Source organism: Panthera uncia, chromosome X (genome assembly GCF_023721935.1).
Source record: "Panthera uncia isolate 11264 chromosome X, Puncia_PCG_1.0, whole genome shotgun sequence".
Taxonomy (NCBI): Eukaryota; Metazoa; Chordata; class Mammalia; order Carnivora; family Felidae; genus Panthera; species Panthera uncia.
The window spans coordinates 85,519,111-85,539,528 of NC_064817.1; the positions used below are offsets into that span (position 1 = coordinate 85,519,111).

General features: G+C 41.6%; 1 protein-coding gene across 1 annotated transcript in view; it reads right to left on the reverse strand.

Moving 5' to 3' along the window:
* GUCY2F (guanylate cyclase 2F, retinal) overlaps positions 1–18,557 on the reverse strand; it is a 93,269-nt gene extending 74,712 nt beyond the window's left edge. Inside the window, exons 1-2 of the mRNA XM_049644168.1 lie at positions 17,828–18,557; positions 7,262–7,563 (exon numbers count right to left, since the gene is read on the reverse strand). Of these exons, the coding sequence (XP_049500125.1) occupies positions 7,262–7,563; positions 17,828–18,557 (1,032 nt within the window). The remainder of the gene's footprint in view (positions 1–7,261; positions 7,564–17,827) is intronic.
* Positions 18,558–20,418: the final 1,861 nt, after the last annotated feature.

Consider the following 20,418-nt stretch of genomic DNA (forward strand, 5'->3'; position numbering starts at 1 on the left):
TGGGCAGAAAACATGAATAGACACTTCTCTAAAGAAGACATCCGGATGGCCAACAGGCACATGAAAAGATGTTCAACGTCGCTCCTCATCAGGGAAATACAAATCAAAACCACACTCAGATATCACCTCATGCCAGTCAGAGTGGCCAAAATGAACAAATCAGGAGACTACAGATGCCGGAGAGGATGTGGAGAAATGGGAACCCTCTTGCACTGTTGGTGGGAATGCAAATTGGTGCAGCCGCTCTGGAAAGCAGTGTGGAGGTTCCTCAGAAAATTAAAAATAGACCTACCCTATGACCCAGCAATAGCACTGCTAGGAATTTATCCAAGGGATACAGGAGTACTGATGCATAGGGGCACTTGTACCCCAATGTTTATAGCAGCACTCTCAACAATAGCCAAATTATGGAAAGAGCCTAAATGTCCATCAACTGATGAATGGATAAAGAAAGTGTGGTTTATATATATAATGGAGTACTACATGGCAATGAGAAAGAACGAAATATGGCCGTTTGTAGCAACGTGGATGGAACTGGAGAGTGTGATGCTAAGTGAAACAAGCCATACAGAGAAAGACAGATACCATATGTTTTCACTCTTACGTGGATCCTGAGAAACTTAACAGAAACCCATGGGGGAGGGGAAGAAAAAAAAAAAAAGAGGTTAGAGTGGGAGAGAGCCAAAGCATAAGAGACTCTTAAAAACTGAGAACAAACTGAGGGTTGATGGGGGTGGGAGGGAGGGGAGGGTGGGTGATGGGTATTGAGGAGGGCACCTTTTGGGATGAGCACTGGGTGTTGTATGGAAACCAATTTGACAATAAATTTCATATATTGAAAAAAAAGAGTTTTGAAGATCTGAAGTGCTTCTGGAATTCTAAAGGATAATGTGACATTCAGGAGAAGTAGAGATCTCTTTCCAAGAACTGCCACCATGTGGCAAATAAGGATCAAGAGGCTAGAAGTAGACACCATATCTTTGCTTAGAATTTGTTAAGAAGGCACCTAGCTTCATAACCAGATAAAGAGACTACCATACTCCTGTCAGAGTTTTCACCCAGTCTTCTTCCACTTGTTGGTTTTTAGGTGGCAAAAAGCAAGCATTCAAGTAGAAATGTGTTGTCTTTCCCCTGCAGTGTTTTGAACACAATGTTACCCATCATATGGCCCAAAGGAAGCCCTTTCTGGTGCTAAAGCCTACTTGGGTAGGAAGGCTGAGTTTGACACTGGCAGCTTGCCTGCTTTCTGAGAGCAAAACCCAGGCGCCCCTAGAGCTTCATTCTTAAATATGGACAGCCAAGATCACCAGAGAATTAAGGAAAGCTTCCAACATGAAATAGAAAGACCAAAACAAAGAAGCATGAAAAATTAGAAGTGAAGAAAAACACAGAGAACAGGAAAAAAAAAACTTCAAAGAAAGTACAATGAATACCTGCCAAGAAATAAGACAAAATACTATATTTACAAAACAAAAGCAGGATGCCATGAAAATAGAATAATCAATCAACAAGGATCAACGCTTGGAAATTAATAGGTTGATAGCAAAAGTTTTTTTTTTTTTTAATCAGCAAAAGAGAACGCAAAGTTGAGGCACTCTTTTAAGAAGAATAACTAATAACAAAACAATGGATGATACAAGAGAAATAATCAGACAATTAAAAAATCAACCCAGACAATCTTATAAATAACTAATAGTGTTTCCAGAGAGAACAAAGACAATGTTGTTAAGGAAATTATCAAATAAAGAATATACAAAAATTTCTCATGTGGAATGAGATTTAAAGGCCCCACAATAGATATTGCATAATATATGTCAAAGATCCAAATATCATCATGAAATTTTATAACATCAGGAATAAAGAGATAATTTTTAAAGCTTCTGGGTGAGATGGGGAGGAGCGAAAACAGGTTGCATCAAAGATTCAGTAATAACAATGGCATTGGAGTTGTCAATGCCAACAACGGAAATTAGAAGACAAAGTGCCATGTCTTTAAAGTGCTAAGGGATAATGATTTATTTTATTTTATTTATTTATTTAAAGTAATCTCTACATCCAATGAGAGGCTCAAACTCATGACCCCAAGATCAAGAGTCACATGCTCCTCCAACTGAGCCAGCCAGGCACCCCAGGGAAAATGATTTTTTTAACCTAGATTTATATACTCAAACTATCAATTAATAATGAGGTTGGAATAATGACTTTCAGGCATGCAAAATTTCAAAAATTTACCTTCTGTGTACCTTCCTCACTAGAGAATGTGCTCCACCAAAACAAGAGAGTAAACAAAAAAAAAAAAAGGGAGTCCCGAGATTCATGAAATAGTGGTGCAGTACAGAAAAAAAGGAGAAAGGGACCTTCCAGGGTGATGAAAAGGGAGATCTTAGCATAATAGTTGTGCAGAAGTTTTAGGGAGCAGTAAGTTTAGATCAGAACAGGAAGACAGAGAGCCTCAGAAAAAACAAATGAAATTGATAAGGGGTTTTACGATGTATAAAATTTGTTCTGCAAGAATTCTACAGCTTTATCAGCCAGTGTGGAAAGACTTTGAAATTCAAATTAAGGTAAACAAATTTAAGAATAAAGCAATTATTAACCCCAGTAAAAATCAAAAGTTACATGTGAAATGAATGATTACCTAGTATACTACACGGATCAGCAATGAATGATACTTTGATAGGTATAATATTAGAAATACCAAATATGAATTTAACTAAAAATTGTGACAGAATTATATTGAAAGTTCGAAGGAGGGTAAGGAAGTATATAAGAGCTAAAAATCCTCAACTGTAACAGAAAGTCAACAACCCAGAGGTAAATACCAGAATAAAGAGCTAAAAGACAAGAAAGTGGTTGTTCCTGATGAAAGGTGGGAGGGAGGCCTAGGGACTGCTTCGTTGTTGACACAAACTTTTTAGGATTTCTTGACCTTTAAAACTATGTGCACATACCACTTTGACAGTCTTTGTTTTTACTTTTTAAAGAAGTAAGGGCATAAATTAAAGAGATTGCAAACCTGCTATAGGCAATATAGCCCATCCATAGAAATTTCAATTCCACTGTAAGTTATTGGCAAGAGAGAAATAAAGCCATGTTTTTCATATACTTGTTTATTCATTTCCTGTCTCTTTCACAAGAATTTAAGCCCCCTAAGATCAGGAACAAGTGATGGGCTAGTAAATGTTTAACTCTATGAGAAGGAAAAAAATACTCTTGTATCATTTACTGATTTCTGTGGTGTAAATATTCCCAGTGCCTGATTTCTAGCTATCAACATGATGTCACTAAACAGAGAATTGGGAAAAGATGCACAAAGTCAGCTTTTGTAAAAGGGCTCCAACACACCACGAACAAAAATCTTGCTTACTATTCTATCTGGAGTTCAACATAGTGCATGACATGGCAGGTGCCCAGTAAATAATTGTTGATCTGTTGAGTGAACACAGGAAAAATAACAGGAGCCAGGGACAAGCAAGCAATGAACTACATAATTTGATCTAAGAAAATTGAAAGCAAAAATCATCTCGAAAGCTGAGAATATTGAGAAGGAGCTCAAGTCAGATTATAACTTGGATAATAAATCACCATGAATTAATAAGGTCATTCTGGCCCCAGGGAAGAAAAAGTGGAAAGGAAGGTAGTTGTGAGCCAGACATTTAGATAGTTACTTTACAAGTGTGACTTTGTTTAATCTTTGCAATAATCTTAGAAGATGTAGATCACTAACCCATTTTACAGATGGGAAAACTGAGACTCAAAAAAGTGTAAGTAATTTGCCCAAGGACACACAGCTAGCAGGAATGAGAGCTGGGATTCAAACCCATGTTTGTCTAACTTCTTATCATATGCTCTTTCTGCTATACCAGCTGCCTTCAAAAATTTAGGAAAATAATTTAAGGAAGAGGAGGTTTTGTTTATCAGAAATGTGAAGATATTGGCTCATCCTTCTATCAATCTTTGGTTATGAAGGTATAGCATAGGCACCTGCAAAGTGGGGGTGGAAACGCATCCAAAACAATCTGTTTGATAAGATCTAGATTCAAAACAAGCTGTTTTATAAGACCTAGATTCGTTGTTTTAGCTCTCTTCATTTTCTTGTGTAAAGCAGAGTAGAGGCTGCCTAGCAACCAAGATAATGGTGTCTCTTTTTTTGCCTTAATTACCTTATGCTTTCCACAAGCTCAAAGATATTGGATCAAATATTAAGAGAAGAAGATCTGAGTTTTTGTAACAAAATATCTGTTCATATACATGTACAATGCACACACACACACATACACACACACACCTTTTGCCTTCCCTCAATTTTGTGATTAAATTAAAAAGACAGTCTGTATCTATGTGGTGCTATACCATTGGCTAAAAAGTGTAAAAATTCACCATTTCAGGGCACCTGGGTGGCTCAGTCGGTTAAGCATCTGACTTTGGCTTAGGTCATGATCTCATAGTTCTTGAGTTCAAGCCCCACGTTGGGGTCTGTGCTGACAGCTCGGAGCCTGGAGCCTGCTTCAGATTCTGTGTCTCCCTCTCTCTGCCCCTTGCTTGCTCTCTCTTTCTCTCTCTCTTCTCTCTCAAAAATATCAGTCAGAGAAAGAAAAATATCATATGGCTTCACTCATATGAGGATTTTAAGAAACAAAACAGATGAACATAAGGGAAGGGATACAAAAATAATATAAAAACGGGGAGGGGGACAAAATATAAGAGACTCTTAAATATGGAGAACAAACACAGGGTTACTGGAGGGGTTGTGGGTGGGGGGATGGGCTAAATAGGTAAGGGGCATTAAGGAATCTACTCCTGAAATCATTGTTGCACTATATGCTAACTAACTTGTATGTAAATTTTTAAAAAATAAAATTTTTTAAAAATGGGAATAAATAAATAAATAAATAAATAAAACATTTTTAAAAATTAAGAAAAAAATTCACCATCTCTTTGCTTGTTGATAAATATACCAAACAAATGGTTTAGACAACCATTCTTAGCAATTTGAGGGATTCTTGCAATTCTTGACCAAACTGACCATTTGTTTTTAAATACATGTGTCTCCTAAAAGAAATATTTATTATAAACTTATCAGTAGCAATAAAGTTGAAAATCAGTACTGTTAATATCTCCACTACTTTTTTTTATTAGAACAAAAATTGGCAACATCTTTGTTATCAATACTTAAACTAAACCTAAATTTTATCTAAATCATTTGTTCAGAGAGACAAGCAGCCCACAGGATAAAGAAAAGGGGTGGATAAAAAGGAGAATATCATGGAGAATGTGAGTGTTAGACACAATCAAATGCCTACCTGACAGCCTTCTTCCCTGCTAACAGAATCTCCATTCTGTTCACATTTTTCTCGCAGCCATAGGGTCAATCATGATGGTCTTGTTCCTCTTTCTAAATAATTGACTTAGGTATGCATATGAGGCACGAATATGATCAGGAAGGTATGGAGAGAAGTCTGCATGAGGAGCTTCTGGGAAAGATTTCCTCACTCTTAGAAAGAGGCACAAGAAAGGAACATTCCCCATTTTTATCTGTAGACAGTTCCACCTATAATAAGTGATGTCTGGAACTGTGGCAGCCATCATGGGACCATGAGACCAACCAAATCATGATGTCAAGATAGCACTCTATGGCTCATAAAGAGGAAGGATGAGTAGAGACTGGTTCATTGATAACATCATTGAGCTGATGAATTAACTGACTCTTGATCTCCCATAGCTTCAAATTTTGAAACAATATATTACTGGCCATTTTGTGTTGAACAGTCTATTTCTTGCAGCCAGAGGCTTTGTAACTGATACAGTATGCTAGCTGATGCTAGAACTTTTAATCCTACTTATGTTTTCTTCTAAATACTTCTGAAAATAACTACCTTCTCTTACATCTGGCCTCCAACCTATAACAACCCCCTCTGTATTTTTTCAAATCTCAGTGATAGCTTTGGCCTCCCCATCTTCTCATATTCCTTGTCTTCTTTGTATGTTTCTTCTTTGTTTTTGTCTTTGCTCCCCATTCCTTTATCTTTCTTCCCCTGTCCACTTCCTTTTTTTTTTTTTTTTTGAGATTTTAAGTTTATTTATTTATTTTGAGAGAGAGATCACACACAAGCAGTGGAGGGGCCAAGAGAGAGGGGGAGAGACAGAGAGAGAGAGAGAGAGAGAGAGAGAGAGAGAGAGAATCTCAAGCAGACTCTGTGCTGTCAGAACCCAACGAGGGGCTTGAATTCACGAACCATGAGATCATGACCTGAGCCAAAACCAAGAGTCGGATGCTTAACTGACTGAGCCACCCAGGCACCCCAGTCCCCTCTCCACTTCTTTACCTTCTTCTAGCTCTTAAGTGTTTGTGATTTGAACATGAAATATGTTTATACATATATTCATTTATACATGTGTAAATATTATGTCTTGCATATTAGAAAGGAGGAATTATTCCCCACTCCAAATAATTCCTTTCATACAGAGATAGCTCTGCTAGAAAAAAAAACAAGACAAAACAAAAAACAAAAAAAATACCTGACCTCTCTTTAACCCTTACTCATTCCTTCCCACAAAGGAGGAGTGACTTAATCTGACTGGCTAATTTGAAAGGAGAACTAAGCATGTGTAGCCCAGCCTGTCCTAATTTCTTTCTCTTGGGAGCCAGCTACCTATAGGAAACACTCCACCATGCTCCTCCAGGCTGTACATTTTACAGAAAGCATGCCCTCGTGGTGCAGGAATATGTGGTGGTCCTGCAATGCTGGTGACTAGATGGAAAAGTCTGAGTAATCCTCAGATTCTGTATTGGGAAGCTCAAATTCTTCCAAGGAGACAGAAGCCATATTCTCAAATACCAGTTCTATCAGTAATAAACTTAATACAGTCTCATTATACCAGCTGTCTTGTCTTACTTTGAATAGATTCAAAACTATTCAAAATAGTTGAACTTGGGTCAGAAATAAGACTTCTTCTCTCTAGCCCCCTTGAACAGCACTAGTATATATGAAAGCTTTGTTTCCCTGTTTTGAAGTATATTTTCTTTATTCTTCATAGTTGCATGCTGTCATTGTGGGCGGTGTGACAATAAAAAATATTCTCCAGCATTGTGTCTTTGTTTTATAAATGTTTTCTGCAAACAAAAGATGTTTTTAATTTGTGTGTGGCTGCTTGTTCTTGATGGAGCTTCCTATGGAATAGAGGCTCTTGATAGAAACAATATTTACCTTCCCGATTTTTGAGGGCCTCTGCTTATGACAACTTGTGAATCTGCACTTACTTGATCTGAGTCCAGCTTCTCAGGAACTTCACGTGTAGCTGCTGCCTCAGTATAGGCTTGGTAGAAGGTCTTTTCTTGGGACTCCACTGTAATGGTCAACACAGCATCATAGGCTTCCCGGAGTTTTGGGTTGTTCCTCAGGACCTGGTAGGGTGTATGCTTATAAGGTAAACTGTAGAGCAGGGCATCATAAGGAACAAAGACATAGGTTCCATCAGTCATTTTCAGATCATGAGCCCATTCCAAGAGATGCATCTGAGTCTCTCCCCCAATCAAGGCCGAATGCATACACATGATGATTACTGAAACCAACAAAGCAGGGAGGTTATGGCAGTAATAGGTTAGTAAAATACACTTCCAAAAACCACAGACCAGGGGAAATAAATAAATGTGTTACAACCAATTGCTAAATTATTTTTATCGTATGCCGCTAAGATGATCAAGATGTTGAAGCCCTGAGCTAAGGTTTTGTTCAGGGACTCTGGATTAGGCATAGGGACAATACAGATATGTCTACAGCCTGCAGAGCCCAATACTAGACAGGAACAAGAACAACTATAGCAAATGAGAGGTAGCATAATGAAGAGGCTATGGGATTGGAAGACTCAGGCTTATGCCTTAACATCACTAGTTATTGTTAGCTGTCTACCCTTAGCTAAATCGCTTTACCTCTCTCCCTGCCTCATTTATAAAATGGAGATCAAAAATATGAACTTTATGGGGTGGTAGTGATGATTGAAGGAGCAATTCGTATAATGGGCTTGGCACATGACACTCAAAAAATCGCAGCTATTATTATACCTAAGAATAAGAAGGCTAGAGGGAGAGGATAGGAGAGACTCTCATAGCCACTGTTGCTGTTTATTGCCCAGCTCTGGCAAACATACATTCCAATAGATTTTGCACAACTGTTTCCACCCTTACCATGGCCAGTGTAGGCAGTGAATGGCACTAACTCACACTCTCCTGTAAATGATAATAATATTGTGGGTGATAGGCTCAAGTTTTAAAAATCTAACTTCCCTATAATTGGAATTACTTTGCACTCTTCTTTAATTCTCCCCTGACTTATGAAGCTATGTTGTTTGGCAGAGCTATGCTAGAATAGAGTGGATTAGAGGCGGCCACGGTTGAAGAATGGCAAGCAAGATCATGAGACTGAAAGCCTTCTATCCAATTTCGCCCTTGGCATGCTAAATGAGTTTAGTTTAAGCCCACTTGTGCTTCAGTGCGCACATCTTTAAAATGCAGAGTCCAAAGCATTTCACAGGTGCATTGAGTAGTTTAATTAGATAATGCCTGGCAAGTATTCAGAGCTCTTTGCAGAAAGGCCAAGGTCCTATTGCTATTGGTAAATATTAATTATACGTGCTTACACGGAACCTTTAATCTCAGGAACTGAGTATGCTTAACTACATTCAGTGACTGGTTTTTTGGCATTTATATATTTCATCATCTATTTTCAGAAATCTTTTTTACACTGGTTAAATACCCCCAGAAATTTTCCCGTTTGACCTACAGCTGATACCTTTCAGTGTTTTAAGGTGTAACTAGCAAGTTATGAAGATGATTTAAATCACACACACGCCCACACAAACACACAGAGTAACCTGAGTTTTCAAGTGACCATTAGTTCCCTCAATATAATGGCCCTAAGAGGTTTTACGTGTATTATGATGCTCACATCTTCCTTCCAATACTCTGGGATATCTTTGGAGCGAGTTCATGAGCCACGCTAGGAATTCAGCCTCCTTCGTTCATAACCACACGTTGCATAATGGGGAAATGGAGTGCGAGAGAGGCTTGACAAGGCAAGAGCTGGATTTAGAAGGACAAACTAGAACCAAAGACATCTAACTCCCTAAATTTGGCTACACCATTGAATGTGAATCCGTTTGGTCAGATTAGTCCACTAACAAGCCCATTGAGGGGGGAAGATGAGTTAAGTGAGGCCCTTTAAGTAGTTGGCCAGTTCATCCACCAGTATCCTTAGCAAGTTACTCAGTATTGGCATCTTTCTTCTACAAAAACAGAGATTAGGTGACTTGGCCAAGATTACCCAAAAGAGATAAAATTTCATTTGCTGTATTTCAAAGAATATTAACATTACTTCACTAGATGAAATGTGTTAAATGGAATTAAGTGACTTGTTTTGGTTGAAATACAGCAAATACTATAACCAACACTACGTGCACTGGGTGTTGTGGTGTACCACCCAGATGCACCCTTCATGACTCAAGCACTGGTTCTCCTAGCTGCTGGGGGTGGGGGTTAGAAGATGATAGCTAACATCTCTCTGAGAATTGCCCTCAGCTGATGAGAGACACCTCTCACAAGGTCACACCTTCTCAGAAGTGTGCTAGAGCTGGCTTGTGCTAGTTCCCAAGAGCCTGTGGTTAAATTTTGGGGGGTTTTGTGCACCAGTTAGTTTCAGACTGGTAGCTTGAAATTGAGAGATTATGGAAATCAGTCCATGGAAATCAGCAAATGTTACCAATCAGGACTATTTTCCCCCTGACAAGCTGGCTGTCAAACTATTATTATCACATTGTACCCCTCTCTCTGCACCAGCCTGTATCCAATGACTGGTCAACATGGGGGCATAGAGGCTAAGACTCCCTCCTCATCTCAATTCTGGACAACTCTGAAGGGCCATCCCAGCTCCAGAGTTCCCACTGGGACTGGCTGAGGCCTTTGTTGTGATGACATGACCATTTGGTTCCACTCTCTGCCTCATTCTACTGCTTTCTCTTCCTCACAAATGTTGTTCTTGAAAGCATTCCCACAATAAGCTTCCTGCACACAAATCTCCATCTGACAGAATTTTTTTCCAGGACACTGACTTGTCACACTGGTGGAGAGCCCCATCGTACTCTGAACTGACTTCTATCATGGCACTTACAAGATTTATTGCCCTTATTTATTTATGTCAACCTCTACTATGAAACTGTGAGCTCCTTGAGGTCAAGGACTGTGTCTTATTTATCTCTGTATCCCAGTACATATGATGAACCCAGAGAACATTGTTTAAATAAACGCCTGAAAAATTCAGAAAGGTTGTACCCTTGGATATCATTTGTGGGTTCCTTGAGGTGTGAGGCATGGACATATTTGGATTGTTAGTATGGAGGAAGGATTTGAAGTGATATTTGCTGGGCAGATAAATTCTACCATACTTGTCCTTAATGCTTAGAGTCATTAACTATGCTCAAGACCTTACCCTCTACCTTAATCTCTTGTTGTGATTTTTTTTCCATAGGCACACTAAGGACACTTCAGACAAAGAGTCAGAATTTTTATAGCTGTAAAGACTCTTTGAGACCTACTACTTCCTCTTATTCCCCCATTATTTTCCAGAGGAGAAAATGGAAGCCTTGAGAAGGTATGATCACAGGCTCCTCCATTTGTTGCATGGCAAGACCTTGCCATTGAACATGACTAAAGTAGAAAGCATCAATACTGAATTCAAACAACAGCAATTTAATTTAATGGATTGAGTGCTTTGTGAAAGGGATTTGTGGATGCATCTGTTCTACATGATGGTTTTACTAAATAGTTTTATTATCTCAAAATTACATTCATTAAAATGGGGTTTTACCTGTAAGTTGTCAGGAAATGATTAGTAGACAGAAACCTTAAATCCCAGACAAGGCCTGGGTCAATGAGTGATCACTGAATAATGCTAATTTGTAAGTTTCCATCCTGATTGTTAACAGTCAGCCACTCGATAGCCAACACAAGGACCAGGAGATACATCCACCTGAGATACCATCTCACTAGGATATGATCTTAGCACTTTCTCTGAGCTTCCTGAGCCCCACTCAAGCCATCTAGCAGCTATGGGACCCCTGTGTGGCTCAACTGGTTAAGCGTCCAACTCTTGATTTTGGGTCAGGTCCTGATCTCACGATTTGTGAGATCAAGCCCTGCATCGGGCTGTGCACTGACAGCGTGGAGCCTGCATGAGATTTTCTCTCTCCCTCTCTCTCTGCCCCTCCTTCCCCCGGTGTGCACATGCGCTTGCTCTCTCTCTCTCTCTCTCCCTCTCTGTCTTTCTCCCTGTCAAAATAAATAAACATTTTTTAGAAAGACATCCAGCAGCTATGTCTTCATATGGTAGTATCCATTATGGCAGGCTGTCCAGGATCAATCATCTCTTTCACCTTCAACACTAGCAGAAAGAAACGTTATGAAACTCCAGGAAAAGCCAATTACTAAGTTGCTCAACTCCTCCTTTTGAGGAAGGAAATTGAAATTCTCATATTGAAATATTCTGTATGATATTTCCTTGGGATAGAGGATCTGTGTTTCTGAAAAGGCAACTTTCACTTTTTTTGTTTCTCACAGATTACTGGCTATAGAGTCCTTAGTGGAGGAAACTGGACGCACTCTCATACCTTGTGAAATGGAAATGGTTCTACTAGCTAGTGCTGAAGAAGTCCTTAGGAATCATATTCACATTGTGACCCTGCAGTATTGCTCCCAATCCACAGAAACACCCCACCAGTTCAACGGTTCTTTATCTTCATTTTAGTCCTTTTGTGACATTTCCCATTACTGACATTTTAACCTATTTCGTTTTAACAAATGTTGAGAGAGGGGGAAGCATGCTCTGCGATTTATCCCAAGTCTCACATTCCCCCAGGAGTCAGCCATCTGGCCATACAGTGAAAGAAGTACATTCAGACCCTCTTCCTCCCCGCTTTCTTCCAAGGCCAGTCTATAAAATGGATCCATAAGAAGAGCGTAGGAGGCTCTGGAATCTGCAGTTTTCCCAGTTCTGCCCCCCCACCCAATGTGATTCAGTGCAGGAGGCCTTGAAAGCACAACTTAAGAACACTGCACTAGGCAATGTGTGACCGTTTGTATCAGCTGAGGACACCCACCCACATGCATTTTTGTCTCTAAGTCCACAGACCACCACTTAAGTACCTGCCACCAGTGTTGAACCGGTGCAAGAAGCTCTGCATGATGGGAGACACATATTACCTTTAATGGCCATTCCACCCACATCAGATCATGTTTTCTCATACCCAATAAAACCCTGCACATTGTCGCACAGCTTGAGATAAGTTGTTAATATTTTTCCACACCTTGCAACATATGTTTTCTGCAACGTTTTCAAACTGCTGTCCAGATAAGGCCTCTTAAATGTTGGAAACCTCTTTACAGATTTCTTCTTGTGCTGGGTCTTCAATCATTTTATCTGATATTGGGCCCATTCATGAAAGCAAGTTGTCCTTTTACCATTTACATTTACTTACATTTATCTATACCAAATCCTATACCAAATTCCCTAACAACAGTAAGGTTCTTGGCCATAGTATTATCAGCATCACTGTTGTTATTAGTGTAGGAAAATCAGGCCAACACCTGCTACCTTGAGGCACTTTAAGGAATTTCATCAGTGAGCCCAAAAATTAAGAAAGAAAAATGGAAGAGCTGAATTATACACCCTCCATGGCACCCAGGATCTCAAGTGAGTATGCTTTGGGGACATACCTCAAGGAGACAGGACGCAATATAGTGTAAGTCTTTCATGAGACCTGTGTTTCTCAAAGAATGATCCCTGGACCAACAGCACTAGTACCACTGTGAACTGGCTAAAAATGCAAATTCTGGGGACCTTCCCGAGCTCTCCTTCCTGAATCAGCAACTCTGGAGAAGGAATCCTGCAATCCATGTTTTAATAAGCCCTCCAGGGGATTCTGGTAAACACCAAGGTTTGAGAGGCCTGCTTTAGACCAACCTGCTTGTATATGGCCTGGCTTTCCCATTCACTAGCTGTGTGACATTAGGCAAGTTACTTAACCTCTTTTGTCCTCTGAAGACTCATCCATAAAGTGTGTTCAATAATAGCCTTACTATATAGGGATGTTGCAAGAATTGAACGAGATGGTCTACACAAAGCTCTTACAAAATGACTAGCACACAAGAAACTCTCAGTAAATATTAACTATTACCCATGTTGCTATTCTTTTTTTGTCTTTTTTATGTACAATAATCTTCAATAGATGGGAAGAGGCTAGCCAGATCCCTGGCAGTAACACAGTAACAAGGTATTTAATTTTGGACAAAAAAAGGAAGACCACTCGGTGTCCTATTTACTAAATATCATATTGTAATGAAGCATTCCCAGTTTGAAAGGATTTAAAGGAATCCCCAAGGGCTTGACAACCTGGTAAGCCTAAATTGAAAGGATTTCACAATCAGCCAGGCATTGATAGGCAAAAAGGTGAGGAGAGGAGAGGAGGGCTTGAAATAGCCATTTGAAAAGTTCTGTAAAGAGCTTTTTAGCGGGGCCTCCTGCTAGCCTTTGTGAGAATTAGCAAAAGCACCTCTTCTGGGAAATTGCCATCCAACAGGTGCTGTGCCCAGTGAGTGGACGCTCTTTTATGCCATTGGATCAAAACTTCCACCAGGGCTCGTGGTTTCAGTAGAGAAGGAACTGGATTTGGGCCCTCATGCCCACTCAGCTAGATCTTCTTGTGCAGGGCACAACCTACCTAACCGCATACAGAAGCCCTGACTGTAAATCGAGGCCTTAGTCTTTGATTACGATCGATCTCTCCTATTTGACTTCATCAGAAACAAAGGTCATTGGTAATTGCTTTTGAAGCTTAAAGGAAATGAGCTGAGAATCTGGGAGAGGCTGAATCCCCCCTTCCCTGGGCCTTCATTTACCCCATTCTTTGTTGTTAATAATGCCTACACCTACCTACTTGTTATGTGAGACCCACAGGTGTTGTAAAACTTGAAAGGAAATACCTATCTTCTGGGTAATCCTGAGGATGGAATGAGATCATCTATATGCAAATACCTTGTAAACTGTAGAGAGCTGTTCACATGTAAAGTGATATCATGGTTGCTTTCATTGTCTCTATGGCAGCATCTAATACCCCTGCTGTTTCCCCTCCAAAGGCCCCGCAGCTTTCATTATTGTTATCATCTTTACTAGTAAATTTTATCATTGTCTCAGTCTTGTGTAAGCACAATTTAGACCTGTTTCTGAGAAAGACATTTCTTCTGACTCCAGTAAGGTGCCAGCAATACTTCTTAATTGGAAACATAAATTTACAAAAAACGAGAAGTGACACACCAGCCAGTAGTAGACTAGCTTTCTCTCCCCCCCCCCCCCCCCCCCCCCCCGCAGCACAATTCCTCACTACCACCCCCACATGGGGTTGTGGTCATTGTTACTGTGAGCAGATCGGAGAAAACCCACCTCTCAACTATTTTTTTTTTTTATCCCTGCCACCGTATTTTGTACATCACAAAAGGTCCTCTTCTGAAGGTTCACTTGAGGGTCCACAGTGTAAGAAGTAGCCTCGTGTCCAACAGAATAGGGAAGAGGCTCAGCTGAGGTCACACAAGAAAGCTCACTGCCTTTCCAATCAAGACGGATCACAGCTACAAATACTTTAGCAGTCTCAGTCCGACCAGATGAGAGGGGCTAGAGAATCAGCCCTGATTTGATCTGGTGTATTCTGTGCTTGGTGTGCTGTAAACTTCCTCACTGCCCTGCTGTCCCAGTCCATACTCACTGGCCTCTGGCTTGGTTTCTCACCAGATCTCCCACTTTTTTTGAGAGAGAGAGAGAGAGAAAGAGAGAGGGCATAAGTGAGAGAGGGCAGAGAGAGAGAGACAATCCCACGCAGGGCAGAGAAAGAGAGAAGTGTGGCTCACCCGGACCCCGTGCTCACCCAATGTGGGACTCAAACTCACAAATTGTGAGATCATGACCTGAGCCGAAGTCAGATGCTTAACGACTGAGCCACCCAGGTGCCCCAGCTCTCCCACTTTCTGATGGGACGGGAGAGGTGCCCTGTACCCCAGGCAGCTTGCTTCAAGTCCTGATAGTCCATTTATGTTCATACCCTGGATCCTGCTTCCAATGTTTCTGCTGGCTGAAACACTTCTCTCACCAGGCAACAAGCCTACCTTACTTTGAGTCACTGCCCTTCTGCAACTCCTGCTGTCATACCCAACCCACTGCTGTGGCATGCCTCAGATGCCAACAGCTGGCTATACCCAACGTGAGTGCCACACACATCTTTGAATACTCCACACTGTCAGAGGTCATATGCAGCAGGCTCAGTTGCCGTGCCCTCCTCCCCCACTCGCATTCGGTCTCTTGTCACTGAGGTCCCAGCATGCCCCCTCTGAGTCTGACCATGCTTTGCCAGAAACCAGAAACAAAATCCTGCAGTGCAGAGCTTTGTCTTTGCTCCCTTTTATCTCCCTTTCTGAGTCCCTACTTCACTTCCTGTTGCTGTCCTGTCAGCCCAGGGCGGGCCTCTGCTCCACAACCACAAACCTTCCTCTCTAGGTTTCCCTGCCCACCACCCCCCCAACCCAGCAATCTTAAAATTTCCATTCCTTCAGTAGGCTGATCCATACTGTTACAAAGAAAACAATCCGATTAAACAAAGTTATATTAGGACAAAAATGACTGGCAATCTAAAGTAAGGAACATTTATTTGCATTTTCATTAACTTAAAGCAGGTGGTTCTTAACCCTGGCTGCATTTTCCATGCATCTGGGAAGCTACTGAAAATGCCTTTACTGGTGCCCCACTGCAGACCACCAGAACCTCTGGAGGTGGCTTTCTGGCACCAGTCATTTTGAAAAGACATCCAGGTAATTCTGGTGTGCAGTCAGAGTAAGAACCATCGACCTAAAGGAACACATCTCGAATAGCAGGGCAAGATGATGTACATTTGCTACCTCTCCACCTCAAAGGACTTGTGGGTGGTGAGCACTCAGTCCTAACTTCTCTCAGTCTGACAGCCTGAAGAGCTTTAGCGCCTGGATTTATTTAACATTTAATGGTAGAGGCCAAAATGTCATTTCAAAGAGCATACTATTTAGAAATGGGTGGGATGTGAAACATTCATGGAATGTAAACTTGCAGGAGACACTGGGCTTCGTGAAGATTTGTAGCATATTATGAAGTTATGATACTAAATATGTCAGCCTGTTACTGGCATGACTCCTCCCTGGAAATGGTTTTAGATCTTTAAAAAATAACTCTGTGCTCTGCTTTGAAAGTATCAAGCTCTATTATGAAGTAATCGGAGCCACGCTGATTGCTTAACATTATAGGATCCTGTACAAGGGAGCTGGAGACAAACTACTGTAGTTCCTGGAACGAAAACTTGCCCCTATGTTCCCATAATGATCATAATTACGGTCCAATCCGGGGGGGACACTTGGAACTTAAAATGGGCTTCTGTTTACAGGCCGGGCTAAGCTGGACCATTGTCTAACAAACCCATTGTTATGGTAAGGAAATGCCTGGGACTAGGACTAATCCTAGCAGTAATCAATTTAACAAGTAGTTGCTGAACTGTCCAGTCTAAAGTGGCGGAGTGGCCGCAATAGAGAAATGAGCAGTGTTCCCACAAATTGCTGCCACTTTCCAGAGAAAGGTAAAGTGGAGATTGGCAAGTTGGAATAGAAGAGCGCCTGGCTGGCTCTGTCAGTGGAGCATGCGACTCTTGATCTGGGGGTTGTGTGCTTGAGCCACACACAGGTCGGGTGTAGAGATTACTTAAAAATAAAATCTTCAAGGGGCGCCTGGGTGGCTTAGTCGGTTAAGCGTCCGACTTTGGCTCAGGTCATGATCTCAGGGCTCCTTAGTTCAAGCCCTGCATTGGGGCTCCGTGCTGACAGCTCACAGCTGGGAACCTGGAGCCTGTTTCAGATTCTGTCTCTGTCTCTCTGCCCCTCCAGTGCTCTCTCTCTCTCTCAAATATAAATAAGCATTAAAAAAATAAAATAATCTGCAAAAAAAGTTGGAATAGAAAATATCAAAATCAAGTGTCACAAGGGCTTGCCATCAGTATCAGTAAGAGACATCTGATTCAAGAGGACTAGGAAGGACTCCTCTTCCCCCAAATCTACCCAACTCGCTCTGCTGATGGCAGCTTCACTGGGTCATTCCTTTGCTTGACACTTTGTCCATTACCTCTGCAAGAATCACCTTTGAACATAAACCTTCTCTTGGAAGAGGAAAGGTGAAAATGTAGGCAGTCTCCTCATTTTAATATGTTTCTATTTATCAGCTAGGTCCCTCCAAATCAGCTAGTTGTGTGCTGCAAAGAGATAAGCCCTGGGTTTTTTTGGGGGGGGGCGGGGGGAAGCAGAGGATAGAAGGAAGATGCATATGTGAAATGTGATGAAATAGGTAACAAGATCAGACAAAAATGGAGCCATAAGAGCAACCCTCTGGCTGATCTAAAACTACTGGGGTTCTAAGGGCATAGAGGGTGTGCAGCTACAGTCACTCTTACAGTCTTCCCCCTACCCAGGTGCTGAGAGTAGGCACTGGAACCCAAGGGCATCTTAACCACCAAGTTCTCTGCACCTTTATTTACTTCATAAGATGGACTCTGTTGAAGCGGGACGGCCTTTGAGCCTGAGTGTGAGTAAAAGAGGGCAAATGCATGAAAAACTGGGGAGTGATGTGCTATCCCGGTGTGCGAGGGTAGGAAACCTTTTGGAGATTGTCGTATTTTTTTTCCTGGAGCCACGTTTAAACGTCAGCCGGGAGAAAGCACTCACTGCGAATTCTGTCAGCCTGGTGAATCTGCTGGAGAGCTTCCCGAATGCTTTGGCTGTCTCGTCCTGTGCTCAGGACGACCCCTACAGGTAGGCCCCGGCTCTGAAGAGCACTTGCGACTCGATTGGCTGTGTGCACCCAAACGTCTTCATCTGAGGAAATGACTCCAGCGTGAGCCAACTGGAAATATTTCATGACGGTTACCAGCACACGGATGGGAGAAGGGAGTGTCCGAGAAAAGGTCGGATAGCTATTTTTATTGTCTAATTCATAATTCACACAGGCCCAAGAGAAAATCCCTTTGTCCCAGCTGTTTCCCAAGAGTGAGGCTGCCTCGCAGTAGCCGGGATTGGCAGGTCCAATAAATCCTGAGGCCATCTGGCGGTGAGAAATGAAACTGGCAAGGGCTCCGGAAGTCTGGCAGTCTTCATTGAGAATCACGTATTCAAAAGAGTAACCCAGGTTAAATGATGGGTCCCTGTTGATCCGCTCAGTGGCTAATCGAGCAGCAACCTCAGGCAGAGCTTTTGAGAACAACGGATCACAAGCCCAAGGGCCCACCACCCCTATCTTGTAAGGGGGTGCACACACCTGTTGCGGGATGGACGTGAGGGCCAGGAGGCACACACACCGCAGGAGCTTGAAAGCTACAAGGCCATGGTGTCTTCGCTGTCTTCTGGGAGCTGCAAACCAGAGCATAAGGTGAAAGAAAGGCCAAGGTCCCAAGAACATAGCCGTCCCGCTTCTAGCAAGCTAGTGAAGAGATGTTGGGAGGTTAGTCTGCTTTCCTGAGATGCACAGTGGTGTTCCCAAATGCCTGTCAATCAGAAAAAAAATTATTGCATTATTCCTAAAGCTTCTGGAAATATTTGTTATAAAAGAATGGCAAAGGAATGGCCGTCCCCAAACTGAAAGCTTCTTTCCCCTACCCTGACCCAAACTCTTCTTCCAATACATCCTATATTCCTTATCTCAGTAGATGGCACCTCCATCCACTGTTTGCCCACTTGCTCCAATCAGAAACCTGGTAATCAGCTGTTATTCTTTCTTCTTCTCTGTCCTCATATTCAATCTATCACCGAGTCCCATTGATTGAATTTCAGCAATAGCTGCCCACCTCACAGTGTTGCAAGGATTGATTACATGGATTAACATCCAGCAAGTGCCTATAACAGGGTCTGGCATGTGGTTAGCATTATATTAGTGATATTATTACCATTATTATAGGTTTAAATATGCCCATTTTTCTCCATCGTACTGCCTCTTGGAGAGAGACACAGAGGTAAACAAATAATGGCAACACAGAGTAAAAAAAAAAAAAGTATGATTGGAGTAGTTCAGCAGGGGAAGATAGAGAGGATCATCCTCCAAACTCAGATTTCATGGGAGGTGAGGAGGGAGGAGAAGGGACTGTGTCTCTAACTCAAGTATTAAAAGAAAAGTTAGCCAGGTAAATAGGGTTATGAGGGAGTTGGTGCTAAGTGCCTTCCAGGCAGGAGGAACAACGTACAGTAAGACCCAGAGGTTTTTTCTTTTTTAATGTTGTTCAAGAAAAGGATATGTTAGATTCTCAGAATTCTAAGGCATTTGTTCTGCTTAGATCTATGATATCAGCCAAGGCAAGAGCCAGATCACCAACAGTCCTATATGCCATTCATAGGTTTTTAGATTTAATCCTGTAGACAATAGTTTTAATCAGAGAAATTGTATAATCAGATTTCCATTTTTATTTTTTTATTTTATTTTTTTTTAATTTTTTTAACGTTTATTTTACTTTTGAGACAGAGACAGAGCATGAACGGGGGAGGGTCAGAGAGAGAGGGAGATACAGAATCGGAAGCAGGCTACAGGCTCTGAGCCATCAGCCCAGAGCCCGACGCGAGGCTTGAACTCACAGACTGCGAGATCGTGACCTGGGCTGAAGTCGGATGCTCAACCGACTGAGCCACCCAGGCGCCCCCAGATTTCCATTTTTAAAAGATTGCTCAAGTAGCCGTGTGGTGAGCAGGTTGGAAGGGGGTAAGACTGGAAGCAGGGAAACCAGGTTGGAAGCTGTTGTAGTAATTCCACCTGAGAAATGATGATAGACCAAGAGAGTGGTTGTGAAGTTGTAGAAGAATGGAGATGAAATCCACCAAGCTTTAAAAAAAAATATCAAAGAGATTAAGAAAGTAGAGCCAACAACAACTTGGTGACTGACAAGATGGAGAAGGTAAGGAAAAAAAGGACTCCAAGATGATTTTGAGGCTTTCAGACCTAGGCAACTGGTTGGAAAATGATGTAAGTCTCTTGAGATAGGGAACACGGAAGGAAGGGGTGGGCAATATAATGCATTTTATTAGACATGTTGAACTGGCAACGCCTGTAGAATATACAAGTGGCAATAACCAGTGGACAATTTGATACACTGGATCTCATAACAGAAAGCTGAGCTAAAGATATAAATTTGAGTGTAATCAATTGATACAGGATAATTGAAGATACGTGGAAGACTGACAAAAGAGAATTGTGAAGTAACGAAAGAAGACAGAGGACAAAACCCTGAAAATCCACTTCACTTAAAGGTCAGGCAGAGGGAAAGGAGGTCATAATG